Here is a 26,882-nt window from a genome sequence, read left to right on the forward strand (position 1 = left end):
CTAGAATGGTCTCTCTGAGAAGACCCTGTCCTAGGGCCAGAAACTGTTCAGAAACTTCTCGGTGTCCAGAGGCATGGCTCACCTGGGCAGTGCTCATCCTGCCTGTGGGAGGCCCCACGTTTCATCCCAGCACTACCAAAAACTAACAAAACCTTTACATACTATAAACTAATAAATGGCCAAAGAGACAAAACATTGACTACACTTGAATGTGTGGTATTTCTAAGGAAAAAAAAAAGACCAAAAGCTAACAAGTCAGGGAAATGTTGGAGAGTCAGTGTCCTTCATATATCAAACTCTTAAAAAAAAAAAAAAAACCTCTTGGAAAAGATAAAAGATGAGCTAATTGTTCCAGTGGAAGGGTGCTAAAGAAAGCACTGGGATATTAAACATATTCAAACTTCAATAAACCTTTCCCCTACCAAACACAGGTGAGCTAGAAAGATGAATGTTCGTGTTAGTGGTTGACATGCACAGAAAGAACTTGGAGTTGGTGAAGACGACCCCTCAAAGAGAGAGTCAGTGCTACTCAGGGTGAAGGGACACCATCATGGAATTTCCATTCAAAATAGGCAGAATTATCCATCTGCACAGCAGTTCTGTCAAGCAACATATCTGAAACCTTTACAACTCAGAAATGCAGACTCTAGAGATTTTCCTCTAGGGAAAATAACAGCGGTCCTCCAGCAAAGCATTGTTGCTAACACATTGCAGTAGAAACCATGTAAATATCTAGCACAAGGAACTGGTTTAAAGAAAACCGCTGTTGCAAGGAGGATGCTGTGTCCACAGAGCTGAAGGCTAAGCTGCCGTTTACAGTCACAGAAGTGTGTGTGTGAGCTACCTTCAAAATAGTCCCGCTATTTTTATCATCGAGAAACAATTGGTTCAACGTTGCTCCATTTTTATGGACAAAATGCACAATAACCATTTGTTTGCTTGTTTGTTTGCTTACTTGCTTGGCTTTATTTTCTAGTTTTCCAACAATTGCATGTGTTAATTATATAGCTTTTAAGATTAAAACCGGTAGCAACCAGAGTTGTTTTCAGAGAGCAGAGATTCTCAGATCCTCCCAGAAACCAGACAGAGGAGCACAAGTGTGGAAGTTTCCCACTACTTCCCCCCTGCTTTGTCACACTGGAATGAATGTCTCGGGGTCCCATGCTAGAGAGCTCTACCAATGTCATTGGCATGTCCGTTGTCCAGGATGGTCATTATTTTAAGACATCCTTCTTTGTGCATGGCTTTTTTGTGCCCGTGAGAAAAACAGGAAGCAGGGAGCGAATTTTTCACCAATTCAAGGATATTTCACGGTGACAGAGCAGAGCTCTATGATGCTGGTAGACAGTTCTCAGTCTGACAAGCAGAAGTGGAGTTGGACAGCAAGCGGGGAACTGAGTAATTGCTCTTTCTTCTCCCTGACAATATCAACTGATGTTTGGTATTTTATTATGGTATTCATATGGGCAAGCTTCCCAGGAGACCAATACAGTCTTTCCAGTTGTCTTCAAAACTGATTTGAATAGAATGCGACCATGACAAGATCAAGTGCGGCACTGGCAAACAGAAACAATGTTTATGTGGTCAGCGTGGGTGAAGTGGGTGCATCTGTGGCAGGACTGACTGCCTGGGTTTACCGGCCAGTGTAGCAGCCACAGGTAGCCGTATGACCTGAGCAAGTGGCCATGGTGATGATGAAGATGGATGACAGATAGACAGACAGACAGACAGACAGACAGACAGACAGATAGATGATGGGCAGATAGATAAATCTTTGTTAAATCACAACCAAACTCTGCTTATACACACTTAGCAATGTGTGTGGTTTCTGATGCCAGCCACCAGACTTAGAATTTCCTTCCACTGATATTATAATGTGTATAATAAGCATGGAAATCAACCATGTCAGTAAAGACCAGATATTTCACTTCCTAGAGGGGAATATCATAGTGTGTCAGATACATTCCTAATATTACAGGGTAGATGCGGGTCCTGGGGTGATGTGCTTTGTGCCAGGGTGTTTCCAAGGCTTCCTGAGTGTTACGCATCCTTGAAATGTCAAATGACATTGTCTGTTCCACTTATTTGTTTTTAGTTATACATTGAAATATTGAGTGACTCTGTGCTACCCAGTAAAAGACAGAGGCTTAAACCAGGGATCTGGAGGTTGGAGGGTGGAACGCCCAGGTGAGGGTGAAAAGAATCCAAAATCTACAAATGAATCCCACAAGAATCCCATTGTCAAGAGACTGGCATAGGCCTTAAGCCTCCGTAGGGAACCTGTTTAATTGGCCATCCTGGGACAGTGACAGAGGTCAAGTCTAGTGTGCCCTGTCACAGGTCTCACAGGTCTACCTCATCACACATGTGATGCTCACACCTGATCCCACTTCTAGGCAATGCCCAGGCATTCCAAGGTTGTCTTTCACAAGCAAGATTTAAGCAGCTCAAGTGGACACACTTGGGGCTGCCTCAATGCCAGGAGGAGGATTAGCTCCCTGGAGCTGAGCAGAGGATGCTAAATGCTCCTTTTGTGGTGATAACAATAACCACGAGCCAAACAAACAGCCTGAGCATCTCTGGATACAGAGGAGCCCAGCTACCCTAAACAAGTGGATCACAGCAGGTGGCAGGCAACATTTCCCAAGCAGACTTAAAGTTTGCTTTTTTTAAATTTGAATCTGGTAGAAAACACAGTGTTTCCCCCGTGTGGGCATGGCAACTCATGCAATATCATCTTTTTCAGGCAGAATGAAAATGAAAATGCTTGCCAGAATAGGGAACTAAACAAACCTACTAGGGAGGGGCTCACGGGCTAGATCCTCAGGGGTGGGATTGGAGAAACCCTGTATGAGACACTATCTAGTAAGGAGGAATGGAGATTGGACAAGGGCATCCTAATCAATGAGCCCATGGTGTCATTGACAGCCCACCTGTCCTTGGAGGAATCCTACATTTTGATGCCAACACTTAGAGCTTGCCTCTCATGAGATCTCATAATACTAAGATGAAAAATGGTTGCACTGGCCTGTATTAAAATAGCAACCAATCCTCAATAACTGCCAAGTGTGTTGGCTTTAAGGTGGAAAAAGAGCATTGCCTGACTCCTCTATACCCTGATGTACATAAGGCAGTATAACCTATAAAAACTGGTCCAGACAAGTTCCCACTTCGGGCCTTAAGGAGACAGTAGATCACAAGCAGGAGAAATCACCACCATGTTCCGCTGCCTCAAAGAACTGATTTGTTTACTCAGTCTCTCATTCAAAAATCCACACAAGGACCCCAAAGAGCCCAAGAGAGCTAAGGTACAAAGGAAGATGTGGGATTCCTCCCACCCCTGTCAGTTTCCACGTATTAAGAGTTGAGGAGACGAGCCTTGGAGGCAGAAGTGTTTAATCACCATTGAAAGAACGAAGGAATCAGATGGGGAAATCACAATGCAATGCAAAGCCAAGCATCGCACGCGGTGCGCAGTGGCGATTCACTCCCTTCTTCCAGACAACTGAGAATCTCCATTGCCTCCAAAGACCTGAGCATGGCAAGAGTTGAGAAGGCACAGGCCCATGAGGGTGGAAGGCATCATCAGAGATTAGCACTGAGGGGGTGACGGGTGGAGGTAGAGCAGAGGGACGAGTTCCGGTGAGTCCCTGGAATGCTGGGGGGAGGTGACGTGAACTAGGACGTGGGTGCTAGCTACTTGCCTTAGTAATCAGAACAGGGCCGGAAGTGTTTTTCTAACAATTCTTTGTTATGCCAATGTTTACACCTCTTTGGTTTTAAGCAACTAAACTTTAACCCCTGGGGAGTTTGTTGCATTTGCAGACTTAAGGCCAGATTGACAGTCACATCTGAGAGATGGCGCTGTGTCTGAGAAACACTTTCTTAGCAGCCATGCAGGCAGACCCTAAAGTGGCAGGACCTGGAACAAGGAGGGGATCAGGAAGTTGCCAGGGCAGTTCCGGAGTGTGGTATCAGGACCTAGCTTCCATCCATGCTGTATTTGTTCTGTCTTCTCAGGATCCCATTGATCAAGCTACTCTTTATATTTTGCACAGAGTCTGTACCCTTCACCCAACTGTCCTGTGACCCACTGAGGAGAAATCCCATTTGTTACACTTAGGACTGAATTACCATTTAGAGTATCTAGTCCTCCAAATACCAAATGACCTCTTTTCTTTCAAGCTCTGGAGTGACAGTCAAGATCAGCTTCAACGGCTCTCCCACCCCTTTCCACTTCTTCCAGACACACAAGCAAATAAACGCATGCACACAGGTACGGTCATAGTGTGTTCCATAGAGAAAACTGGCCACTGCCCTTAGTGTATAAACCAGTTCCTGTGCTGGGAAGTTTATGGTTAGCTCCATCAACATTGGCGGCAGAGGTGGGGGGGGGGCGGTTTGGTTCTCAGTGGCCTATTCAATTCTGCCAGAGGTCCACCTGCTGTCAGTTGGCAGAAGGATCCTCCCCCTGATCCCTGCATCCTTAACAGAGCCTCCAGCTCAAGTGGAGGCTGTTTTTTTTTTTTTCCATTCTATGGTCTCATCAGTGTATCAATAAATGAGGCCTGGCCACTAATTAATTGTTATGCTTTCCTGCCCCATCTATCGGGAAGGCTGGTGGCCCCACTGGGCACTGTGCCAAGACTTGGGAACTGACTAAAGCGAGGGGAGGAGGAGAAGCGGGTGAATGAAGGAGTGGAGATGAGATGAGTTGTTAAGGCTGGGGAGGGACAGAAAGCCAGATTTAGCAGACTGTCTACACATCCCCGTAAGAAGAGCTCCTGGCAAAAGTGGGGCTCTATCAGCTCTCATGTGCTGTGTACACCACGAGTTCTGCTTTTCTATCGTCTACACAAGCACTGCTGCCTACATGCCTCAGACCATCACGCTGGACAATACAGTGATTCTTGGGGTGCGCTAGAATAGCATTTGCCAGTGATAAAAGGTCTAGGGAGGACAGTTTTCCTGCCTGACTCTCCAAGTGGACACCGACCTTTCTGGATCACCGGAGGGGCTGCCTTGTACCATGGCTTTTGGGGTGAGCGAAATGAATAGCCAGTCTCTGAAAAGCTGGAAGAAATTAACCCCACGGCACGTCCCTGCACGTTATGAACCCCAGCTGTACCCCTCAAAGATGAGCTGGCACTAATCAACTTCCTCCCACCTTGTGTACTCCAGTCTGGACAGAGCTCCCCACTGGGTCCAGAGTATTAACCACCCTTGTGGATATCCTGCTCACATCCTTGAATGTAGCCCACACACTGAAGTCGCCTCAACATACCCAAATGGATGCATATGTGTTTCCTAGGTGCACTTTGCCTCATGGTCAGATAGCAAAGACAAAGTTTATGTAGCTGAGCTTCTGAAGCTTTCAAAAGGCAGAATATTTATACAAGAGAAGGATACAGATCCAAAGCTTATTTGGCCAAGAACCACTTCACTTCTCCCAGGGTCCAGGGCATGTCCTGAAACCCGGACATTAAAAAGGCAGGTAACAAAGGGGGTCAGAGCTACAGAAAACATGATTGTCTAGGAACTCTGCTGGAGAACACGAGGGATTTGTAAGTAGTATGCGCACTGATAGACTCTTTAATATTCCAACTGTTTAAATGGGTGACGAGTCTGAAATGTAAACACAGATCAGTGATTTTTATCTAAAGTTTGGAAAACATCTTTAAGTTACTTGGGAGAGAAGTGCACAGACAAAACTTTCCCATTGCACACAGTATCTCTTTGGCCTGAACATCAAGGCCTCCAAGCTACTAGGGAGCTGGAGGGCAACTGAAACTTTCTGGAACATAGGTATGGCTGGCATTGCTTCAGTGAGAAGATTGGCAAATCTTTTCCCATAAGGCAATTAAGAAACAACAAGTGAGCAAAGTTGGTACAGTCTTTTTTTTTTTTTTTTTTTGCTCCAGAGGTTGACGGTGGTGGCTAAGTCTAATTGTGAGCGTGACTGAATTAAGTCACACCTGGAGGACTAGTAGAGGCACTGATTTGGGGCTGTGGGGTGGTGATGTTTCCAGAGGGGACCAGCAAGTGGGAGTGACTGAACCAAGCAAAACAGTTCTGCCCTTTGTGTTGGTGACCCCTGCAAACAGCTGGAGAGAACAGACGCAGAAGAGAAACCTCTCTTTTCTTCAAGAAGGGGGTCTGGTTTTTCTGCTGCCTTGGGCATTAAAACTGCAGTCTCTCTGCCCTTGGTCTTCAGAAATGACACCAGCAACTCCTTCATGACCCTCACCATCCCAGGTTCTCAGACTTTTGACCTTGGATTATACCAATGGCTGTCGTGGTTCTGAGACAGTCATCTTAGAATCTAGCATTTCAGCATTCCAGGGCTTCCAGCCCACAGACAACCCATCTTGGAACCTCTCAGATACTTACTATAGTTGTGTGTCAATCCTCTCCAATATGACTTATATACAAAAATCTGAAGATCGTGTCTCTCTAGGGATCTTTAAATAAAAAATGCACTGCCAAAAAAAAAAAAAAAAAGCCAACCAACCAACCAAAACCCAATAATTTGAGTAACGTGTTTCCTTTGAAAACAGCTGAAGCTCAGGTAGGAGCCATGAGTGCTTAGTAGCCATAGTCAGTCTTGTCTTGGACTCGTTCTCCTTTCCTCAGTTAGGACCAAAAGGCTACAGTATTGGGTGGGTTGTGAGCACTAGCGTTTGTGCTACTGTAGTCTACAGGAGGGGCTCACTGGCTGCCGCTCTTTCCTCTCATCACCTGGAGAAGAGCACCTATGCCATTCCTGGAGGTCTTCTCTTCCTAAGTAATGGTGGTCAGGGTGTACTGGGAGGACCTACTTCCGGTGCCAAAAGAACTGGGGATGTAGTTCAGTGAAAGAGCACTAGCCTACTAAATACAAGACCTGCCGTTCAGTCCATGGCATTGAGCAAAGTCAACTAACCAAAAGCAAGTGCCGAAGAAGTCAGAAACACCTGCCTGGCCAGAGCAGCTAAGGTCCCTAGAGTTGGGGGGGGGGTGCAGAAATAAGTACAAAATTATAGCAGTAAGAAGTAGGACTCTTGCTCAAAGAGGGACCACCGTCAGTTATCAGGGCAAACCAGAAGGCAGTAAGGATGCAGGCATGGTGTGTGTGTGTGTGTGTGTGTGTGTGTGTGTGTGTGTGTGTGCCCGTGCCTGCATTCTCCAGAGACAAGCTTAAAACAACATGATACAGAAAGGTTAGCTATAACAGAGTAGGCAAAGTTTGTCAGGCTAATGCAAACAAAAAGGAAGCAGAGCTGGCAATATAAATATCAAATCAGGTGAACGTACGGGCAAGGGAGGCACTGAACAGGACAGAGAGTACTGTTGTCTGGGGGTACAGGGAAGCTTCACAAATAAAAAAGGACATAAGCGTCGGGAGCATTTTGCATGGCAAGGTGTAGCTCTGGAATGTAAGAACCAATTCTGTTAGGAAGCCAGAAAGGAAATGACAGGAAAGCAAAAGTAGCGGGGGACCTCTCCACACCTCCTCTGCCTTTGACAGATTAAGTAGGTGAAGAACAAATTAGGGTATAGAGGGCCTGAATAATGTGTCTCATGCGTCTGACTTAATGGATAGATGTCAAGTTTGTACTCTAGGAAATGAAAATACACCTTGTCTTTTACTGCCTGTAAAGCATTCGTCAGAACTGATTTTACACGAGCTCACAAAGGAAATCCCAAGAAGTCCCAAGAACTAAAATTTGGATAGGCCCTGTTCTCTGACCATGGCACAATAAAACTGGAAATTAATGGCAAAAGTTCAAACCTGCAGTCCCAAACACTTTGAAATTTAACAGCGCTCTCCTACCTAACTCTTGTGTCAATGAGAAACCAAGGCTGCAATTCTAGATCATTTAGGTCGCAATAGGACACTGTGTGCTGACTCTTACGGGATAATGCCAGAGATACTTTCACTTGCTGAAGACCCAACATTATAAACAGAAAAGACAGAAGATAAATGGGCTGGAGAATCAAGCCCAGAAATTAGAAAACAATATCAAACCAAACCAAAGACAGTAAAGAAACAGGGATAACCAAAAGATAAATATTCCAAAGAATAAAACAATAGTTTTTAAGATTGAAGTATGTACTGCCAGTGAGATGGCTCTTTCTAAGCGAATGCTTATGTGAATTAATTGTTAATTCAAAATCATTGTGTCAATCCCTGAAAATTAGAAAAAGGATATGCCTTTATCTACAGAGGGGTTTTTTTTGGGGGGGGGTCAATAGTTGTAAGCTAATAAAGTTTAAAACATCCAATAGATATTTTATTTTTTATTCTGTGTGTACCAGTGTCTTGCCTGCATGGAAACCCTGTATGTGCAGAAGGGGGCACTGAATCCCCTAGAACTGGGGTAATCAGGCAGGTGAGCTGCCATGCAAGTGCTTGGAATAGAGCTTAGACCTTCTGCAAAAGTATCAAGTGTTCTCAATGGCTGAGCCATCTCAGCATTGATATTTTGAAGAAAAATAAAAACAGCAAATTTAATTTAGAATAAGGAAACTAGAATGAATGAGTGGGTGAGTGGGTGAGTGAGTGAGTGAGTGAGTGAGTGAGTGAGTGATAATATTCTCAAGTATGAGAAGAAAGTACACACACTGATTAGGATTTAGGGTCTAGCACCAGCTCCAGACTCAGCTGCTAGCTACAGAACTTTGAACAACCTCTTCCGATCTCTGTTTCCTTATCTCTAAACTGATGACGATAGCAGTATCAACCTCTGCTCATGCAGTGATAGACACACAGAGACCCACAAGATATACACAGACATACACACACACGCACACATACACTCACAGATCCACAAGATACACGCATAGACACACACAGAAATAGGCACACAAGATAGAGATTCACAAGATCCACACAGAGGCACACAACAGATAAACACAGACATGGACACATACACACACACACAAACACACACCATCAGATGTTTCTACTATTGCATTCCTCCAGAGCCCCTAAATAGCCAGTATTTCAAATGCTGGATGAGTAATTTCAAAGCACAAATAAAGATGTGGTCCTAGTCGCTTCACTTCACAAAAGCATAATTTTAATACAAACCATAGCAGTGTTAGCACAGAAAATCCAAATTCTTTAGGAGCATATGTGTATACATATATAAGTTCAACGTGAGCAAATGAAATCCAGCGTTGCAATGAAAATGAAACAAATGGGTCGTGTCCCAGGAAGAAGGGAGTGCTTCAGCATTAGAGAATCTACCATCTACTTTGGCACACTGGGAGGCAATTGATGATGTGTTGACCCAAAAACTGTAGTTATTAGCCTAAGGAAACAAGACTCAGCCAAAGACGGTGCTCAAGGTTATTTGAGGTAATGTTATTAAATTCCTAAGCAATCCAAATACCCAAACTGGAAGGATACTCAAATATACTTAGGTTATATTGTGCTTAAACAAATAGATTTTGCTTAAGTGACATACAGAAATAAAGGCTAGACTATCCTATAGGAAGAACTTTGATGAAATCGTAAAGCTGTGCTTCATTGATTATTTCATACAATATATTCATGATGTTCATTAAACATAAAAAAGATTAAAATAATATGTACAGTGTACAAAAGCTGCACGTTTTAACATATGCATTTATGTATATGTGTGTACTGTATACAGAAGACTTACATAAATATGCAACTACGCAAAGACAAATACTGAGCTGTCCCCTTGCTCTTGCTGGCGTAAAAATGTTGCAATGAGTAGTCTTCTACATTTGCCGTTTTGCACAAATGTGAAGATGAAACCACCACCATGTTTTGATTCCTTTTAAGCATATTAATCTGCATGAGAAAAGGACACACACACCAATTATTCATTGTAATATTGTTTAAGTGTGTGTGAGAGAGAGAATGAGCCTTCACAGCCCTTTGTGAAGCAAGGGAAATAAGAGGAAATGGAACAAAATGTCACAGTGGTTATTTTAGGGCAGTTTAATTTTCATTTCTGTACTTCATTTGAAATGCGATTCCTTAATGCCAGCACACACTATAAAAGAGCAAATATTAAAAAAAATTACTTTCAGTGAGTCTTAAACAAGGAGCAAAACGCCAGACGTATCTCAAGTAAAGTCACTTAGCTGATTTTGACTTCATCTTTTAATGCTGCAGTAAAGATTACAGTTTGGGGAGTTTCATATAGTGCCTGCCTATGACAGGCCAATAGTATAAATTCATTTGACTCCTCTCCCTAGTCGATATCATTTTAAGGATTAGTCAAGAAAAAAGATGCATGTGAGAATAAACAAACCTAGAGGACATTATGTTAAGTGAAATATGTCAGCTGAGAAAGACAGATTGCAGTGTGTTCTTCCTGTGTGTGGATGCCGAAACAGTTGATCTGAATATTGAATATTGATTGCTAGAAGCTGGGAAGTATGTGGGGGAGCAAGACAAGACAGAAGCTGGTTAAGTTCTAGGGCTCCACATCACAGGTGGGGGTGGCAAGTGCCATTCTCAAGGCCTGTTCTGTATTTTATGACTAAGTAGAAGAGATGAGCTTAAAGCTTTCAAACATAAAACAGTGACATGGGCATGCTAATTAAATCCGGATTGATCAGTTCACATTGTATATGTGTCTTTAAATTGTATACTGTGCGCCCAACTAAGTACAGTAATTAATTAAAATTACAGAAAGAATTCAAAAAGAAAAAAAATGACCTGAATATAACACAGGTCATGGAGTGTATCTGGCTATGAGAAATGATTCCCTAAATGTCGGGTATCCAGCACCCTTCCTTCTGTCACAGGGACTCTTAAGATGGAAGATTCAAAATGTCGCCAACTGCCACTCCATCCATCCGATCTGGACTCTATTTCTTGATATTGGTACATGGTTTTAAAATGAGAAAATAAACCACACAAGCAAAGAAAGAACAAAAGTTGACCCCTTCTTTGTCTTCTCCCTATTCTGATAAGGCTTTTCATTATGTAGCCCAGGCTGGCCTCAAACCCTCCCCACCTACTTCAGCCTCCTGAATTTTAACATCACAGAATCCCCATACAGTCCTCTCTACTCTCTCTCTCCTCCCTGCCTCAACTCTCTCCTCCCATTTTTCCTTTGTCCTCTCCCCTCTTTCTCTAACATGAAGAGGAATTTTCTCTTATTGCTTAAATTCAGGTTTAATGCAGAATGGATTCAACTTTTGCCATCGTTTCTTTTCTGGCTGTAAGTTAGTCTTTCTCAAGAAGGGTCACTATGAGGAATGCTAGCCTGCTCCCCAAGCTCCCACCCTCACTGGATAGTCTGTCAGTCTATTGGAAGGACCCATTTTCAACAGAGGAACTAAGCAATCACTGAACCATTCTGGAATTGTGGTGTGTTAGGAGGAAAGAGGACAATTTGCCTTAGAAATGGCAGAAGAGAAACCATCGTTAAAAAAAAATAATAACTTGTGGCCCTGGATCCAGGAGATTATCATAGAAGGCCTTGTGTTTTGTTGGTTATGGAGGATAAAAGAGAATTGCTAAGATGACTGACATTTGGAATTCCAAGCTCACGGGACATCAGTGTCATGGGCTGGAACTTGCGCTTTGGAGAATAAAATGGCAAAGTCACTTGGGGAAGGGAAGAGATTTCAAGGAGCTAGAAGAGGTGCATGTATAGGGGAAGATCTATCCCTCAGGCTGCACACACTGATTTGGAAGTGATCCTTTTAGGGAAGAAGGTGGAAGTTATAAACCAAAGCCTCAGTCTCCATGAAGACACCTGAGCCCAGCAGAGCCCTGATATCCAGAGAGGAGGAAAGGGAAAAGAGTGAAGAATCTAGAGGGTGAGGCCAGGAGTAGGGAAGACATTCTCAATAAGATACACAGAGATGGAGACTAATACCCCAGCTCTGCAAATATAGGAGGGCTATGACGCATAATTCAGGGAAAATAGCGCCAAGATCTCAATGGCTTTCCTCCCTTTTGTTTTGGCTAAAATCGGATGCATGTACCAGTGAAAAGCAAGACTATAATGTTGTGTTAAAGCAATATCACAGTGCTGGAGTATACTTTAGATGCAAGCCAAATCTTTAATCAAACCATTTTAGAAACCCTTGGAATGCCCTGAACTCTGAGTATTGGCAGCCTGGCTCTATTGATTTTATTGTTCATTCAATCTAAGTGGGCTTCTGCACAATGAATAGAGGGCTTGCTTTTGAGCTACCAGGCTGTGTCAGTTAGCCAAGAACCCAGGACACCAGAACTTAGACACGGAACAGAGCCGAACAGATTTCTGCATCTCAGATGTTATCAGACCTGTATATAGTAAAAGAAGAAACCACTTCCCCTTTGTAGTGGGCTGTATCATGTATGTGTCCTTGTGAAATACTTCCCCATCCTCCCTCACATGAACTCTAGCATAGCCTCTATGGCTACTCAGCCAGGTGTGTGTGTGTGTGTGTATGTGTGTGTGTGTGTGTATGTGTGTGTGTGTGTGTGTGTTGGGGGAAGGGAGTCACCATAGTGACCAAAGAAGCCTGATGCACTTAAAGGGAGACAGAAGACAGAAACAGCAGAAAGAGTGTTATGAGCCTAGTATATTGCCTTTAGAAAATGCTTCCTTTGAGTGGGAGAAAAACGGAGGCGAGTAAAGAGAACTGTTGGGGTGTTGAAGAGCCAATAGCATTCTTGACTTCCTGTCAAATGTCTTTTCTGTGACTTTCAGGTGATCGTCAGTTTAACCATCCGATCTTAAGCAGTGCTACCCAGACCCCTACGCACGGTGAGAGCTGATTGAGCATGCCCTGCATCCCACCTGCATGCCAAATGGCTCCATTCTAAGGATAGGAGAAGGGAGTGGAGCCATGCCCCTGCCCTTCTCCAGGCCACAGAGCTTCCCTCTTCCTTTGAGACCATTGTCCCCTAGGTGTATTTGTCTTTGACATCAGAGTGGTTTTCCTGACATAAAGAGAAGGGAGACCCTTTCCCAATCCATTTAATTTGCACTCTCCATCACTCCTTGGGTTCACAGATTCCATCTGTTTGTAGCAAGCAGATTAATGTTCTCCTTTGCCCAGAGCCATTCTGAATCATTTGCAAATGAAACAAGACTTGGTCAAGCTTTATTCTCTGGACAGAGAAGAAGTTGACAGTTGTGCATCCATCAGAGGGGTGTTAGCAAAGGAACTGTGTGTGTAGCAGGGCCACCTTGCCCTGTCAGGTTCTAATGTCCTCCCAGAAGACCACATCTCAACATCTGGAAACCCGGATAAAAACTATTTAGAGTCTCTCTCAAAACTCAGTAGAACATTGGACAGCCATGTAAACTGTAACCTGTCCATCATTTTTGTCTCTTCACTAAAAGATTAATAATTGAATAATAATAATCAATAGATATTTCCCAAGAGACACACTCAACACAAAGATAAACCTGAAGTCATGTCTGACAGTGTACAGACTTAGACCTACAATCTCATATACTAAGGAAAATGACCCAGGAGGATTGCAAACTCAAGACCTATTTGGGGTAGAGTTAGTTCAAGGCCAACCTGGAAAACTCAGTGAGCTAGTGTCTCAAAACAAAAACAAAACCTAGGGGTACAGGTCAGTGGTAGAACATTTGCCTCACATGCGCAAGACCAGCATTTACCCCTCCCCCCATATTTCAAGAGAAAAATAAGATAAACGGAGAAACTCACCTGGCAATGGGATTACCACTCTCAAGCCACATTGCACAGCACCTTAGCACAGAAGTGGAGCACATCTGGATGAGGAAGAGGGAATGAGGTGTTTCGACATACCCTTCCAGTGCTTTGGGACGCCTCTCATGAAAGCAGGACTGTAATTGGATGTTTCTGGGTGTAAAATCTAAGAAAACAAAGAACTGAGAAATTGTAGGGATTAGTTAAAGAGGGTGATGCCAATTGTAACACTGATGGTGGGGACAATAAGGAAGACGGAGAGCTGGAACATCCTGAAGTAAGAATTAAGAATATGTAGTCACTCAAAATTTATACCTCGATGAGAAACAATAAAGACTAGAATGGAGATCCAAGAGTATTTGGAAGAGTGGAGGCTTGGCTGTGGATACTATCCAAGGAATAAGAAAAACAGTCAGCGGGCAGGAATGGAATTGATGATAGTGAATTTGAATCTGAACTTACAGAATTTGCTATGATTGTAGAAGATACAAGAAAAACATCCCATAGGTAACTTAAAGTTGGAGCTAAGATGTTCTTAGTAATCATTAAGAAAGTAACAGAAGACTTGAAAGTAGGGGATATCCATGCAAGAATTCTGAAAAAGGAAAACAGAAGGCAGCGTATTAGCTGGGGAATGCTGTCGTGATTAGGAAGTGGGAAGAGAAGCCAGAAAAGGCAGGCAAGGAAGGCCCCCACTTATTCAGTGACGTTCTGGAATGAACCACCACTGAGCTGAGCCTCCTCAGGAAGAGCCAGTACAAGCATAGACTCTTGAGTACAAACAGAAGGGCTGTTCCCTACTCCACCTCTTCCTGTCTTCTCTCTCTCTTCCAGCTGGTAAAAGGAATTGGGATAGAGAGGCCCCAGTTCCTCTCCTTAGGCAGCTTGCGACACAGTTGAAGTAGAGCTTGCCTACATTCCTTTCTTTGGTGGTATCCTTTCCCATCAAGGAATGAGTAGAACAATTAGGAGAGCAGGAAGGGCCTACATCTGTGCAATCAACCAAAAGGCACTAACTAGATCCTCATTTTGGGCCACGTAACATGAGAGAGGTGGGAAAAAATTAGAAAGCAGGCCTACCGGTGCAAAGGTCTCTGAGGTCACTTGAGATGAACAAGACCAAGTCCTGTCAAATCATTAAAGACCAGTGAGACACGAAGCGGAGTGTAACCGACTGAAGGGAGATGGTATATGGGAGAGCAGGTATCATTGAGGACTGGCCAAACAGAACTCAGTCACAGTCACCAGCCTTTAGTTAAGGGAAAATGCGATAGAGAACAAATAAAGCATCTCAATAGAAGACAAGCTTAATCGGGGGGAATAGGGAGCTCAGGCAAACACAGCACAGAAGGCAAGGCAGTCTTGACTCAGTGGGAATTTCAGGATAACAGTAGATGACATTATGTGGGTCTACCCTATTTGGAGGGGGACACTGAGCAATGACCTCAGTGAGAGTAAGGTGCCAAGATGCAGAGGAAGCCCTGTTCTTCTCCAGCATGGGGAGAGGAGAAGAAACAAGAAGTGCGGATTGCTGGTAGTTAACCAAGGGAGCAGCGCTCTCAATTTCATGCCCACCCTACCTCCTGGCATCTGTCCTGGCCCATGCCAGGGAGGCTCTCTCTGTACAGCATGTTCTGATCTCTTGGGATACAGAGCATCCCTCACCCCCTCACATATGCACGAAGCTGGCGCAAACACCAGCTTATTGGCTGAAATCTCCTGGCTCGATCCCCAGTTCTGGGGGTGACAATGCAGGCATGGAAAGAGAGAAGCCAGGAGTTTCCATGCCCGGGGCAATCCTTGGATAAGGCCTAGGGACTACAGGATTCTTGCGGTCTATAATGTAATGCTTTGTGCCAAGAGGTGTAGAAAACCGTGACATCTATCCCACCTTGGAGCCTGCCCCTTCTTAGAACATCTTTGGCTTTAAGGAGTCCCAGACAAAGAGGATGGATGGATGGACTGCTATTTCCTCGCTACATCATTTCTGGGAATGGTATCACTATCTCCCTGGAAACCAACTGTTGACTTCTTTTTATGGCTCCTCCTCTCATGTCAATCAAACATTAAAGCATTGTGTCTCCTTCCCCTGGACCTCCATTCCCTTCAGACTTCCCATGCTCCCTGCTTCCTCACTCATTCTTTCTCCTCTCTTGTGCTTATCCTAATCTTTCCTCCACAGCCCACTCAGCATGTGTATATCATCATCAGCTGTTCACCATCTCCACTCCTTCCTTGACTCTTTCCCTGGGCCTGACAATGAGCCACACTCCATTGTGTCTCCGCTAACTTTGGAATCTTGGGGTCTATATCGAGGAAGATGAGAGAAAAGAGGAAAAACATGACAAGTAGATTTTGCTCAAGTTTTTCCTTCTGTGGGCTTAGAAATTACTAAGATAGCCTCTGAGAAGGGGCTTAAAGTAAGTAACAGTGGCCGTGTGGCTCCCAGAGGCTTGTCAAGTGTGGAGCATAGGGAGGCCCAAGGGTGCTGCCCCAAAGATGCATGGCAGCATGGGTTGAATGTGGATTGGAGCTGCAATGGAGTTGGGTTCTGTCTCCAGCTCCTCCTTGGGCACTAGAGTTGCTCTAAAGTCAGACTGACCAACTAGCAGAATGGGTCAGCCTACAGCTACATCCGTGTAGACATGGATGCGTTTATGATCCATGTAATCATAGTTGGGGTTCCTATTGCTAAGATAAAACACCACAACCAAAAAAAAGTGGGGAAAGAAAGGGTTCATTTAGCTTACACTTCCACATCATAACCCCTCAATGAAGGAAGTCAGGACAGGAAGTAGAGGGGAAACCTGGAGCAAGAATAGAAGCAGAAGCTAATGCTGCCTGCTGGGTTTACTGGCTTGCTCTTTCGTGGCTTGCTCAACCTGCTTTCCTACACCATCTAGTATGATAGACCTAAAGAGAGCACTGCTCCCAGTGAGACAGACCCTCCTATATCAATCACCAATCAAAAAAAAAGGCACCCCACAGAGTTGCCCTCAGGTCATTTGGCAAAAGCACCTTCTAAATTTTAGTCTCTTTTCCCATGTGACTCTATCTTGTGTCAAGGTGACAAAAGGCTAGCCAGGACAACGCTCTTTCATTGCACCTGGTTCAGTTTTCATCAGACAGACCAGTGATGTACCCGAAGGAAGTTGTTGAGTGTCCGAGTTGAATCCTCAGGTACTGATCAGTAGCCATGGTAGCCAGAGGAAGCTAAGACAGTTCCTTCCCTCAGGATTGTTGACAGAAGGAAAGAGAGCAAGGACAGACAGACAGACACACCCACACACCCACACACACACATACTGAGTCTTAGCACTTCCTCCTGGGTCCTAGCACGGGAAAGCAGGAGGGGGGTCATTAGTCAGAGATGGAGCATAATGTGGAGAGGAAACTTGGACACCCTGGCCTCAGCTACTTCCACCTTTATGTTCACTAACGCCATGCCCTTCCTTTGCAGAGAAGCCACGGATGAACAACATCCTGACGTCGGCCACCGAACCCTATGATCTCTCCTTCTCACGTTCTTTCCAGAACTTAGCCCACTTGCCTCCGTCATATGAATCTGCCATGAAGACCAATCCGAGCAAGTACTCATCTCTCAAGAGGCTAAGTAAGTCAAGGCTGGCTGGAGTTGAGATCTGTCTCACAGGTCCCCAAGTCATCCTCCTCTGTATCACTCTCTTGACCCATACCCAAGGGACCAGGTATAGCATCCCAAGAAAAGGAATGAGTTGTACATCGGATGAAAAAAGTAAACAGAACTCTTTCTTCTGGTCCCCTGGTCCTGAGTTCACCCTTGTCAAGGTTAAGAATGATGCTGTAGGACCCTGAGGCCCCCATCCTCTATAAGCTGTACTTACCACTCATGTACCAGCTTGCCACTAGCCTGTTTCAAACCATGGGCCTTCCTGTGTGTCATTCCTTGAAAAAGAGGCACCAAGGGCCCAAAGAACCATTCTAACCCAGCCAAGACCATCTCAAGGACCCGAGTCTCCACCCTTCTTAACTTCATACTTCCGTTTTGTAACTTAGGTTTAGTTTCTCTTCACCTCTGCTGTGTGTCTGAAATGGCTATTGGCATTGACATGTTTAATGCATTCAAATGTCAAGAAAGTACATTTAGGAACATTTTTCTTCCCTGACTTGATCCTTATAACTTCCTCTCATTACCCTATGAATGAGTCAATACCCCTGCTCATGTATGTGTGTGTGCACTGGTGTGTTTATGTGTGTGTGTGTGCGTGCATGTGTGTTTGTGTGTTGGGGATGCTACACAGAGCTCTGTATATGCTAGGCAAGCATTTGACCCCTGACCTACATCTCCAGTCCTATAAGTCATGTTTGATGGCTGCCCAACTTCAGTTAGCATGTGGGCATGTACTTCAAGTTTCAGGGTGACTCACCATGATAGAAGCTCAGCCCAAGTCCATCTCAGCCATCCACAGAGAAATGCTGAGTTTCTTTGGCAGCACGAGAGCATCTCTGACCATCTGAGAGGTCTGATGGATGCTCTGCAATGAAAGAATGGGGTTCAGTTGGCAGGACAGTCCCCACACTAACCCTGAGCCCACTGAGGGGCAAGCAACTAGGCAATGAGTCCCAACAGCTGTCTGGAAGAGGCCTCCTTACAGAAATCTGGGACAATGCAGTCTTGCATGTGCCCTGGAAAACATCAAGGATCCACAGTGCAATTCTGGAAGAACGCACTAGAAGGACAGGAGCTCCAAGCATCTAAGCAAGATGCACGTACAATTTTGCTCCAGCCTGCTGCCTGGTGGGCACAGGGAGTAAGTGTAGGCTGGTGATATGGCTGTGGGGGCTGGATGCCCATGTGTTGGTTTCCTGTACATTGGTTGTTACTCCAGAGAAGGTGTTACTAGGTTCCTAGGTTACCTACCAGTGAAGCTTTCCGCAAATGCCTCCTAGACGCACATCCTATTTTATTCTAACAAAACCTGATTCCGTGCCCAGTTTTCATAAAGTAGTGCTGTAGATATCATCTAAAAGCCGTCAACTCTACCTGGGTGTTTTTAGCAAAACCAGGAACCATTCTTCTTCAGAACCGCATGCAGCAGGTGCAGCAGGCAAGCCACAGGAATGCCTTGGGCTTGCCATCAGCTCCACCATGACCTGGATGGGGAAGTCATTTAACTGTCCCCCCAAGGTGATTCCTGAAAAAGAAAGAGAATCTGGGGGCCCACTGGAAATACAGACCCCGGGGTGCAAGCAATTAGTGCCCCTGAATCAGAACCCACCCAACATACACAAGCCCTTAAGGATTTGTTTGTGTGTGCAGTGGAGGAAGGAGTTAATGTCATCTGTCTGACCCCCGCCCCCACCCCGCACCTACTCTACTAACAAAAGGCTTTTGGTCCTGTTATCCTTGAAGATCTCCAAGTCTGTGGTTGAGGAAGAGGTGCGTGCGCGCGCGCGCGCGCGCGCGCACACACACACACACACACACATACACACACACCTTACTCCCTGAGGCTGTCCTATCTCCCTACTTCCTTCTCTCTGTCTTCTTGCAGCTGACAAGGAAGCTGATGAGTATTACATGAGGCGGAGGCACCTTCCAGACCTCGCAGCCCGTGGCACCCTCCCCCTCAATGTCATCCAGATGTCTCAACAGAAGCCGCTGCCTCGAGAACGGCCACGCAGGCCCATCAGGGCCATGTCCCAGGACAGGGTCCTGTCCCCACAGCGGGGCTTGCCTGATGAATTTGGCATGCCCTATGACCGAATCTTGTCTGATGAACAGCTGCTCTCGACAGAGCGCCTGCACTCCCAGGACCCGTTGCTGTCCCCAGAGCGGACGGCCTTCCCAGAGCAATCGCTGTCGCGGGCCATCTCGCACACGGACGTCTTTGTGTCCACGCCAGTGCTGGACCGCTACCGTATGACCAAGATGCACTCCCATCCCAGTGCCTCCAATAACTCCTATGCCACCCTGGGCCAGAGCCAGACGGCAGCCAAGCGCCATGCCTTTGCCTCCCGCAGACACAACACCGTGGAGCAACTGCACTATATCCCGGGCCATCACACCTGCTACACAGCCAGCAAGACCGAAGTGACCGTGTGACCGGCAGCGTGGCCGGGCTGCTTGGCAGAGCGAGGGCAGGACAGAGCAGAGCAGGGCAGGGATGAGGAGCAGAGAGTCCAGCCTTGCTCTCCTCCCTTCCCCTCCCCGGTTCCCCCTATTGGAACTGGAGGTGGGCTGCCTTTGTCCAGAAAGCCATACCCCCCAGGGACATGGCGCCAAATGCCTGGTCCAACGAGCACAGACCCAGGCTACAGAGCTCTTTCTCTCCCAGTAGAATCCTCCCCCAAGCGAATGAGAAGAGTGGTAAGGCTCCAGTCTTTCCTACCACCTGCGCCACTCCCTCAGTCCCCGCCCCCGCCCCCGCCCCTTCCAGGAGACTCAACCGAAGGTTCTCCCAGCCAGTGGACCCTCCCCGGGAAGGTAATACGAAGCTGCCTGAGTTTGAACAGCCAGCCGGCCAGCCAGCGGGTGCAGTCAGTGGGCTGACCGAATAGACTACTCGGTCTCCTTCCTGTATCTAGAACTGCATCACAGAAATCTCTTAGTGCCTAAAAACTGCCTGCTCGCTCTCAGCCAGAGAGCTGCTGTGTCCATAAGCACAATATGATTCTCTTCTGCCTGCTGGAACTCTGGTCTCTACCGAGCGGCCCCTCCCTCGCTGAGCCCTGCAGCCCCCAAAACAGGAAGGGTCCTCTTCCTTTAGCTGCTTGGTTGCCCCCCTGCCTCTGTACTGTGGGGGCTGTGCTCTCCCAGCCTTCACTGATTCTCCTCAAACCTCCCTGGGGCTTTAGCTCTTGCCCCCCAGAGAGGAGTAGCGATGGGTTGCCAGGACTTTAGAAGTGCCTCGGCAGCCGTCTGATCGTCTCCCCACTTCCTCCAGGCCACTGGGTCTGAACTAGGACCTCCTCTCAGGCCTGCCTTCTTCACCCGAGCTCTGCTCCCAGGAGGCCCCTGCAGTAGGCAGAGAGCTAGGGTGGGGAGGGCCACTGTGATGCCCAGGATCTCAGGGGCTCACCATTCCCATTTTCTAGGGCTCTGTCTGTCCCCCACCCATGAGCCTCAGGCAGGATGGAGGAAGAAGTTTCCAGACAGAAGAAGCTTTAGCCCGTGAACAGGCAGGAGCTCTCTGACGTGGTCATGCCGGATCCTGTGCACACCTTTCCGCCGTTTTCGCCCACGCCGCAGCCTTTTTCTGTTTAGAACTCATTTTCTCTTCCTGTGTTCCCTCTCCCACCTGCCTCCCCACCTCACCCCCTGCAGCTCTGTTACTTTCCTCAAACCAGTGGATCCAAGGAATCAAGACCCATTGACAGATGCAAATGAATAATGGTGTCCCAGGATGTTGTTCTGGGACCACATCAACCCCTCCTCCTTGCAGGGGCACTTGGGCACATGGTAGGGGCACCTGGCAGCTCCACTGCCAGCCCACCTCAGCCCCCTCTTTGCCTCCAATCTGAAGGTGGACAATGTGTGACCAACTACTGGGAAACTATAAACGAGAGCAACCCTGCTCCCCCAAGATTAGGAGGAATCCGTCCCCAAAGGGCCAGGGTATCTTTCTGGTCTGGGACTGGGGAGAATCGGCCCAAGACCCCTGGTGGAGTGACCTAAGAAACGGAACTATCACTTACCAGACTCCAACAACAATGTCCTAAAGTCAGATTTTATGTCCCCCTCAGTTCTGCATGGATATTGCCCTTAAAAAGCAAGGTGGTAAGAAATTTGTATCTGTCCCGGTCATTTTTAATCTAGCCAAGTCTGCTTCTTCTTCATGAAGAAGTCCGTGGGCTGCTTCCCCTCGCTGCTTTGAAGAGCTGTAAGCTCTCCTATGCCCTTCCCCAGAATGTCCCTTCTGTGAGAGCAGGAGTGTTCAGAGCCCAGAAGGATGGAAGCTGGAGTTTCCAAAGGCAGGCCTTAGCATCCCCACTGCCTGGGTATCCCTGGGACCATGGGGCCAGGAGTTCCCTGGTCCCTGCTTTTCTTAAGGGCTGGTTCCCATGGGTCTATGAGCTTTGGTTGTAGAAGGTAAGGCTCACGGGAAGAGAAGAGCTCAATCCAAACAGAGAGTGGCTCCCTTCCAGAAGCAAAGGCATGTCCTACTGGCCCCAGCCCAGCCCCCTGTAACTCTCTGACCCTTAGCTAGCGTGTGCTGCTGGGGAGGAGAAAGGTCGAGATTGTGGTAGGTGAGAATCCCCTCCCAGGTGTCTGGACATCCCCTGAAGAATCTTCCAGATGGCTATTTAATTCTCTACACCTTGGGGAACAAATTCTCTACATCTTGGGGAACAAATTCTTACCACAGGCTCTTTCCCCACCTTGGCGCTGGCAAAAGCGTCTGTCTGTCTATCTTCCTCTCGTCTGTCTGTCTGTCTGTCTCAGGGGTTGTTTTTATCAAACTTATTAGTTGATTTCAAATTATTTCTCTTCCCTGCCTTACCATCTTCTGGTATAAAATACCTGGCATTGGTTACGTCAGAATGCTTGCTTCTCCTGAAGGCTTTTTCTTGGGCTTCATCCTCGGAAGGAGAGGCATAGTAACAGAGACAGAAGTCTAAAGACTAGTCTGATTCAGTTCCCTACTCCAAACTCCGGAAAACTGTGTCTTAACTGCGACATGGAAATACATGCCCCCCTCCTCCAGTTTTTGCATGACTCATTTAAATTACCTGTAGCCAACCATGATCCAGAAATATTAACATTTGTCTTAACTCTTTTGAGAGTCCACAATCACATAGCTTTCATTACGGTATATTCTTATAACTTGTCTTATTTTACTGTCAATCTCTTCCTGTGCCTAATTTACAAATTAAACCTTATTGTATGTGTATGTATATGAAGAAAACATAATACACATAGAGAATCTTGTACTGTGTGGTTTCAGGCACCCATTGGGATTGTGGAGCTTATCCTTCGATGACAAGGGAAAACCACTAGATCCCATCAACTCACCCATCACTCCAGAACCAGCTAGCTATTTGGCTATATGAACTCACTTGAGAGTGTCTGGGGCTGGAACCCAGATGTCACGGCTTCTAGCCCAAGCAGGCTGGTGTTCTCTGTCACACATAGCAGGGTCATGGCTCCCTCATGATTAACACTCATATCCCAAGCAAAGGAAACTCAAGATTTCCCACTCTCTGTTTTGTTTCTTCGTGCATGTCTCCATGGCCCTGGACTAGGTGTGTCCAGGTCTTACTTGCCCCAAGTGTTCTTCCTGAAGGCTTCCTACCACCCCTATCCTTCCAGCGTTCCTTTCTCGCTTCTTCCAGTGAACTCATGACTCCATCTGTTCGTGAGCCACAAAAGCTTGCTAATAATTCCTTAACCTCCTAACTGGACTTTGATCATCAGAGTTCCCCCAGTATCTTAGGCAATGTGTTTCCTTTAAGAAGCTCCAGTGTTTTCCCCAGCTAAAATCTCTCCCTTTCTTTCCACTTTCGCTCTTAGCCTTCTGTACCAGTTTCCTCTGGCCTTCCCTCCGTTTCCCTCTCCACTCATCGACCTTCCTCCAGTCCTAGTTTCTTTCGCCTGGACCTGCCGAAGTCTCTAGTTTTGAGAATTGGAGTTCTTGATGCAAAGTGTGGAGGATTCTGACATTCTCTGAGTCCTTCATTTGCCTCGTTGGCTTGTTACACTCCCTCACATGGGAAGTGATGCCCCAGGTGTGAAGCCATGGGGCCCACCCCATCCCTCTGATCTTCGAAAGGGAAGGGAGAGAGCTGCCTGATCAGAGGTACCATGGCCAAAAGATCAGCTTTGATTCCTGCAGCTACTAGATTCAAGAAGCTCTTGACTCAGACTGCTACTCATCCAGAGTCTTCTGTGCTGGCCAAAGATCCATCCCCTTTGATGCCTGTAGCTCTTGCTTCTGTTCCAACACCCTTCTTCTAGTGAACATCAAAGCTTTCCCTTCATCCAAAGACATGACTCGTAAGTCTCCAAGGATGGAGGAGCAGTCATCCCAACATCTCTGCCACCAAAATCAACCCATTGCCTTTGGAGAGCTCTTAGCTGTCACCTGCTTCATCTCTTGTTCCTTCCACAGATGTCTGTGGACTGGACCCAATATCATAGTTTGAAAGGGCTGCCCATCACTTGGGCCCTAGAAGGCGCCACTCTGAGAGGAGCCGGCACTTTAGCTCCCACACACATCTCCCTGCCATCCTTTCTGAATCTGAGGAACTGTGAAATGTTTCCAGGAGGCTTGCTGTGCTTTAACGAAGTATTTTCAGGACGTAGGAGTTATTTTTATAAGTGACGCATTTTGATGCTAGGTTTAACATGAAAGACAAATCTTTCTGATCCCTCTCTTTGATTTTGGAAAGTGGCATATAAGAGACAGAGAGAGAGAGAGAGAGAGAGAGAGAGAGAGAGAGAGAGAGAGAGGATCGAGGCTCCAGAAACATGGCTTCTAAGTCTGGCTTTTGTCTCCATCTTGCCCTGTAACTAATGGGCAAGTCACATTCCAATTCAGTGCCTCAGTTTCCCCACCAATAAAATGAGGGGTTTTGACTAGATGAGCCCCCAAAGTTTCATTCAGCTCTAGGATTTTCATTCTCCACCCTTTCCCTTTTCTACATTCATTCCCACTTCAACTGAGCTGCACCCATCACACTCTGCCTGCCCTGTGGCAGCATCCTCAGAAGCCCTAGACGGCCACTAGACTCCTCACCAGATGCTGGGTGGAAGGAACCAATGGGCTCGGCCACACATGGATACTCTTGTTTCTGAAAGTTAAGGCCTGACGACTCAACAGGTTGCTAACCATGTGTCTCAGAAGCCTCTCATATAAACATACCTAAACCACCTGGGTGTCTGTTGCTGCGAAATTCTGAGTTTGGAGTTTTCATTTTTGATGTCCTTATAGCTGGAGGGAGGCAACTCTACTTTCAGAGAGGGGACAGGCTGAAAAAAAAGGGTCTAGATGTCTGATCTGGGCACAGAGTTCGTATTTAAGGTCAGATGAGATATTCGTTCCATGTCTCAAAGGAGCACACTTGGCAGAGGCTCTGTGTGACAAGGGGTGCCATTATATATATCCCAGGCCACAGCATGCATCCTGAAGACCACGTCAGGATGCTGAAACTCCATCTCAACTGGAGAGGACGAGGCATCACCACCTGGGCTGCTGGGAGACGGGTTCTCACCCCATCCCAGTATCTTTGTGGCCCCTCTTTGTGATACTGTCCTACTCCCCATGAAGGCTTGTGAAGCACCAATGGAAATTCCAAGTCCCCGTCGTCTAACCCGTCTTGTAAATCGCAAACACATTAACCTTCCATCATTCAGAAAAATAATGCTGTGTGTTTGCTTGACAGCCTCCCTCATGTGGGAGGGGAAGACCCTGCTCAGCTCTGCTGCCAGCCCTCCAACGACCCTCAAATGCCACTCCATCAAGAGGACCCATTCATTTGCTTCGTAGTGGCCAAAGACATCTCTAGTCCTGTAAACTCAACTAGACATTTTGTAGTAAGGAATTCTTGAAGTTCTCTAATAAAAGGCAATTCTTACTGTAACATTTTTAGTTGGGGACACAATTTCCTAAGGGGGGGTTAAGGAACATTTTTACTCGTTAGCTGGATTTATGGATTCTATGTTTATTATATGGAAGCATTATGAAAAGTACCTTTCTATCTGTACCTCTGCAGTTTCTCCATCACTCACATGGACCCTTCCCAATGAGCAGTGCCCCCATGACTGCTTCTATACAAATCTCATCATTCTCCTTCGCTGTCAAAGCACACCCTCCATGTACTGTACACAGAGATTGCTTTAGTGAGATTTAGTCGTAAGGATTTTTTTCGACTTTTGTCAGTAACCGATATTTATGGATCAAAAGAATAAAGGTGTTTCAACATAACCTGTGTGTCTTAAAGTAGCTGCATGCTTATAGAGTTAAAACCAAGGTCATGCCAAAAAGCAAGGAAGGATATGGGAAATCACTGTGGTCAGGAGAAGGAGCAGGGATTGACCACAGACAGTTGCTAGGGAACTTTAGGTGTGATGGGATGTTCTCAAAGCAGATGTGGCCAAGCTCAGTGGTACACATCTGTAATCCCAGAACTCGGGAGAATGACGCAAGAGGATTATGTGTTTGATGCCAACCTGGCCTACATACCAAAATATTGTCTGAAAAAAAAAAAAACAAACAAATCAAATCTATGTTTTGGTGGTGTTTGTGGAACTACATAAGTTCATGGAAATCACCGAAGTGCAGATTTACAACTGTCCTATGGTATAATATACAAAACAAGCTTTTTTATAAGATGGGAAAGAGGAAAGCAGAGAGGTAAACCCAGGGCTCTGTGTCACCTGAAAGCAGAGCTGAATTTTCCAGTGCTGTCTAAACACATCTCCTCCAGTGCCATTATTATTAGATATCGGGTCTCAGTTTTATTTTCGCATTAGTTACCATGGCTGAACAGATTAAAGGTGGCTAAGGATCCATGACACTTAACCCAGAACATCAAAAACCTGCACCATGAAAACTGATTCAGATTTGCAGTTTTGTTCCAGGCTCTCTTTCTGTGGATGTGGCTTTGACATTATTTTCTTTGGCCTACGCTCACGTTGTTGCTAAGGTTATTTGTTGATCACCAGAACGTAGAAACAGACTGAACAAATAAAATTCTGCCCGGGAGATCATTTATTCTACCCCATGAGGCAGCGTCTCTCTAGTTTCTAGAACCCAAGGTTCAGCATACTCTCTTCCCAACCCTCTCATGCTCCTGTAATCAAATCCTTATTGGAAGCACTGGGCTGATTTTAAATATTTTAAAATCCTCAACCAGACCTCGTGGTACAACAAATCTCAAGTACTCAGAAAGCTGGATCAAGAGGATCAGAAGTGAGTTCAAGGCCAGCCTGAGCTACCTGAGGCATCCCAACCTAAATCATCTCAATAGTGAGTAAGAATCAATTAACTAATTGATTACTTGATTGGCTAAGACCATACCTCACTGATGATAGGGCATTTAGTTATCATGCACAGTGCCCATAGTGACAACCCACAATCCTGCAAGGAGGTCCTCGTATTCTCTATTTCCAAGGGGTTTTGTTCACCTGAAGTCAGCACAGCATTGGTAACTTTCCCTACACATGACAGCACATACTCCAGAATACGTTCACACATCATGGCGCTCACCACTGAGCTCATCACTGTCATTTCTTCCTTTCTAAGCCAGTC

General features: G+C 46.0%; 1 protein-coding gene across 1 annotated transcript in view; it reads left to right on the forward strand.

The window, feature by feature from the left end:
- The window catches only part of Shisa6 (shisa family member 6), a 289,273-nt gene extending 263,726 nt beyond the window's left edge, over positions 1-25,547 (forward strand). The window contains exons 4-5 of the mRNA XM_050162848.1: positions 17,111-17,263; positions 19,185-25,547. Coding sequence (XP_050018805.1) covers positions 17,111-17,263; positions 19,185-19,735 — 704 coding nt within the window. The 3' untranslated portion in view covers positions 19,736-25,547. The remainder of the gene's footprint in view (positions 1-17,110; positions 17,264-19,184) is intronic.
- The last annotated feature ends 1,335 nt before the right edge of the window (positions 25,548-26,882 follow it).

This window comes from Alexandromys fortis, unplaced genomic scaffold (genome assembly GCF_014885135.2).
Source record: "Alexandromys fortis isolate MF-2015 unplaced genomic scaffold, M_Fortis_MF-2015_v1.1 scaffold_84, whole genome shotgun sequence".
Classification (NCBI taxonomy): Eukaryota; Metazoa; Chordata; class Mammalia; order Rodentia; family Cricetidae; genus Alexandromys; species Alexandromys fortis.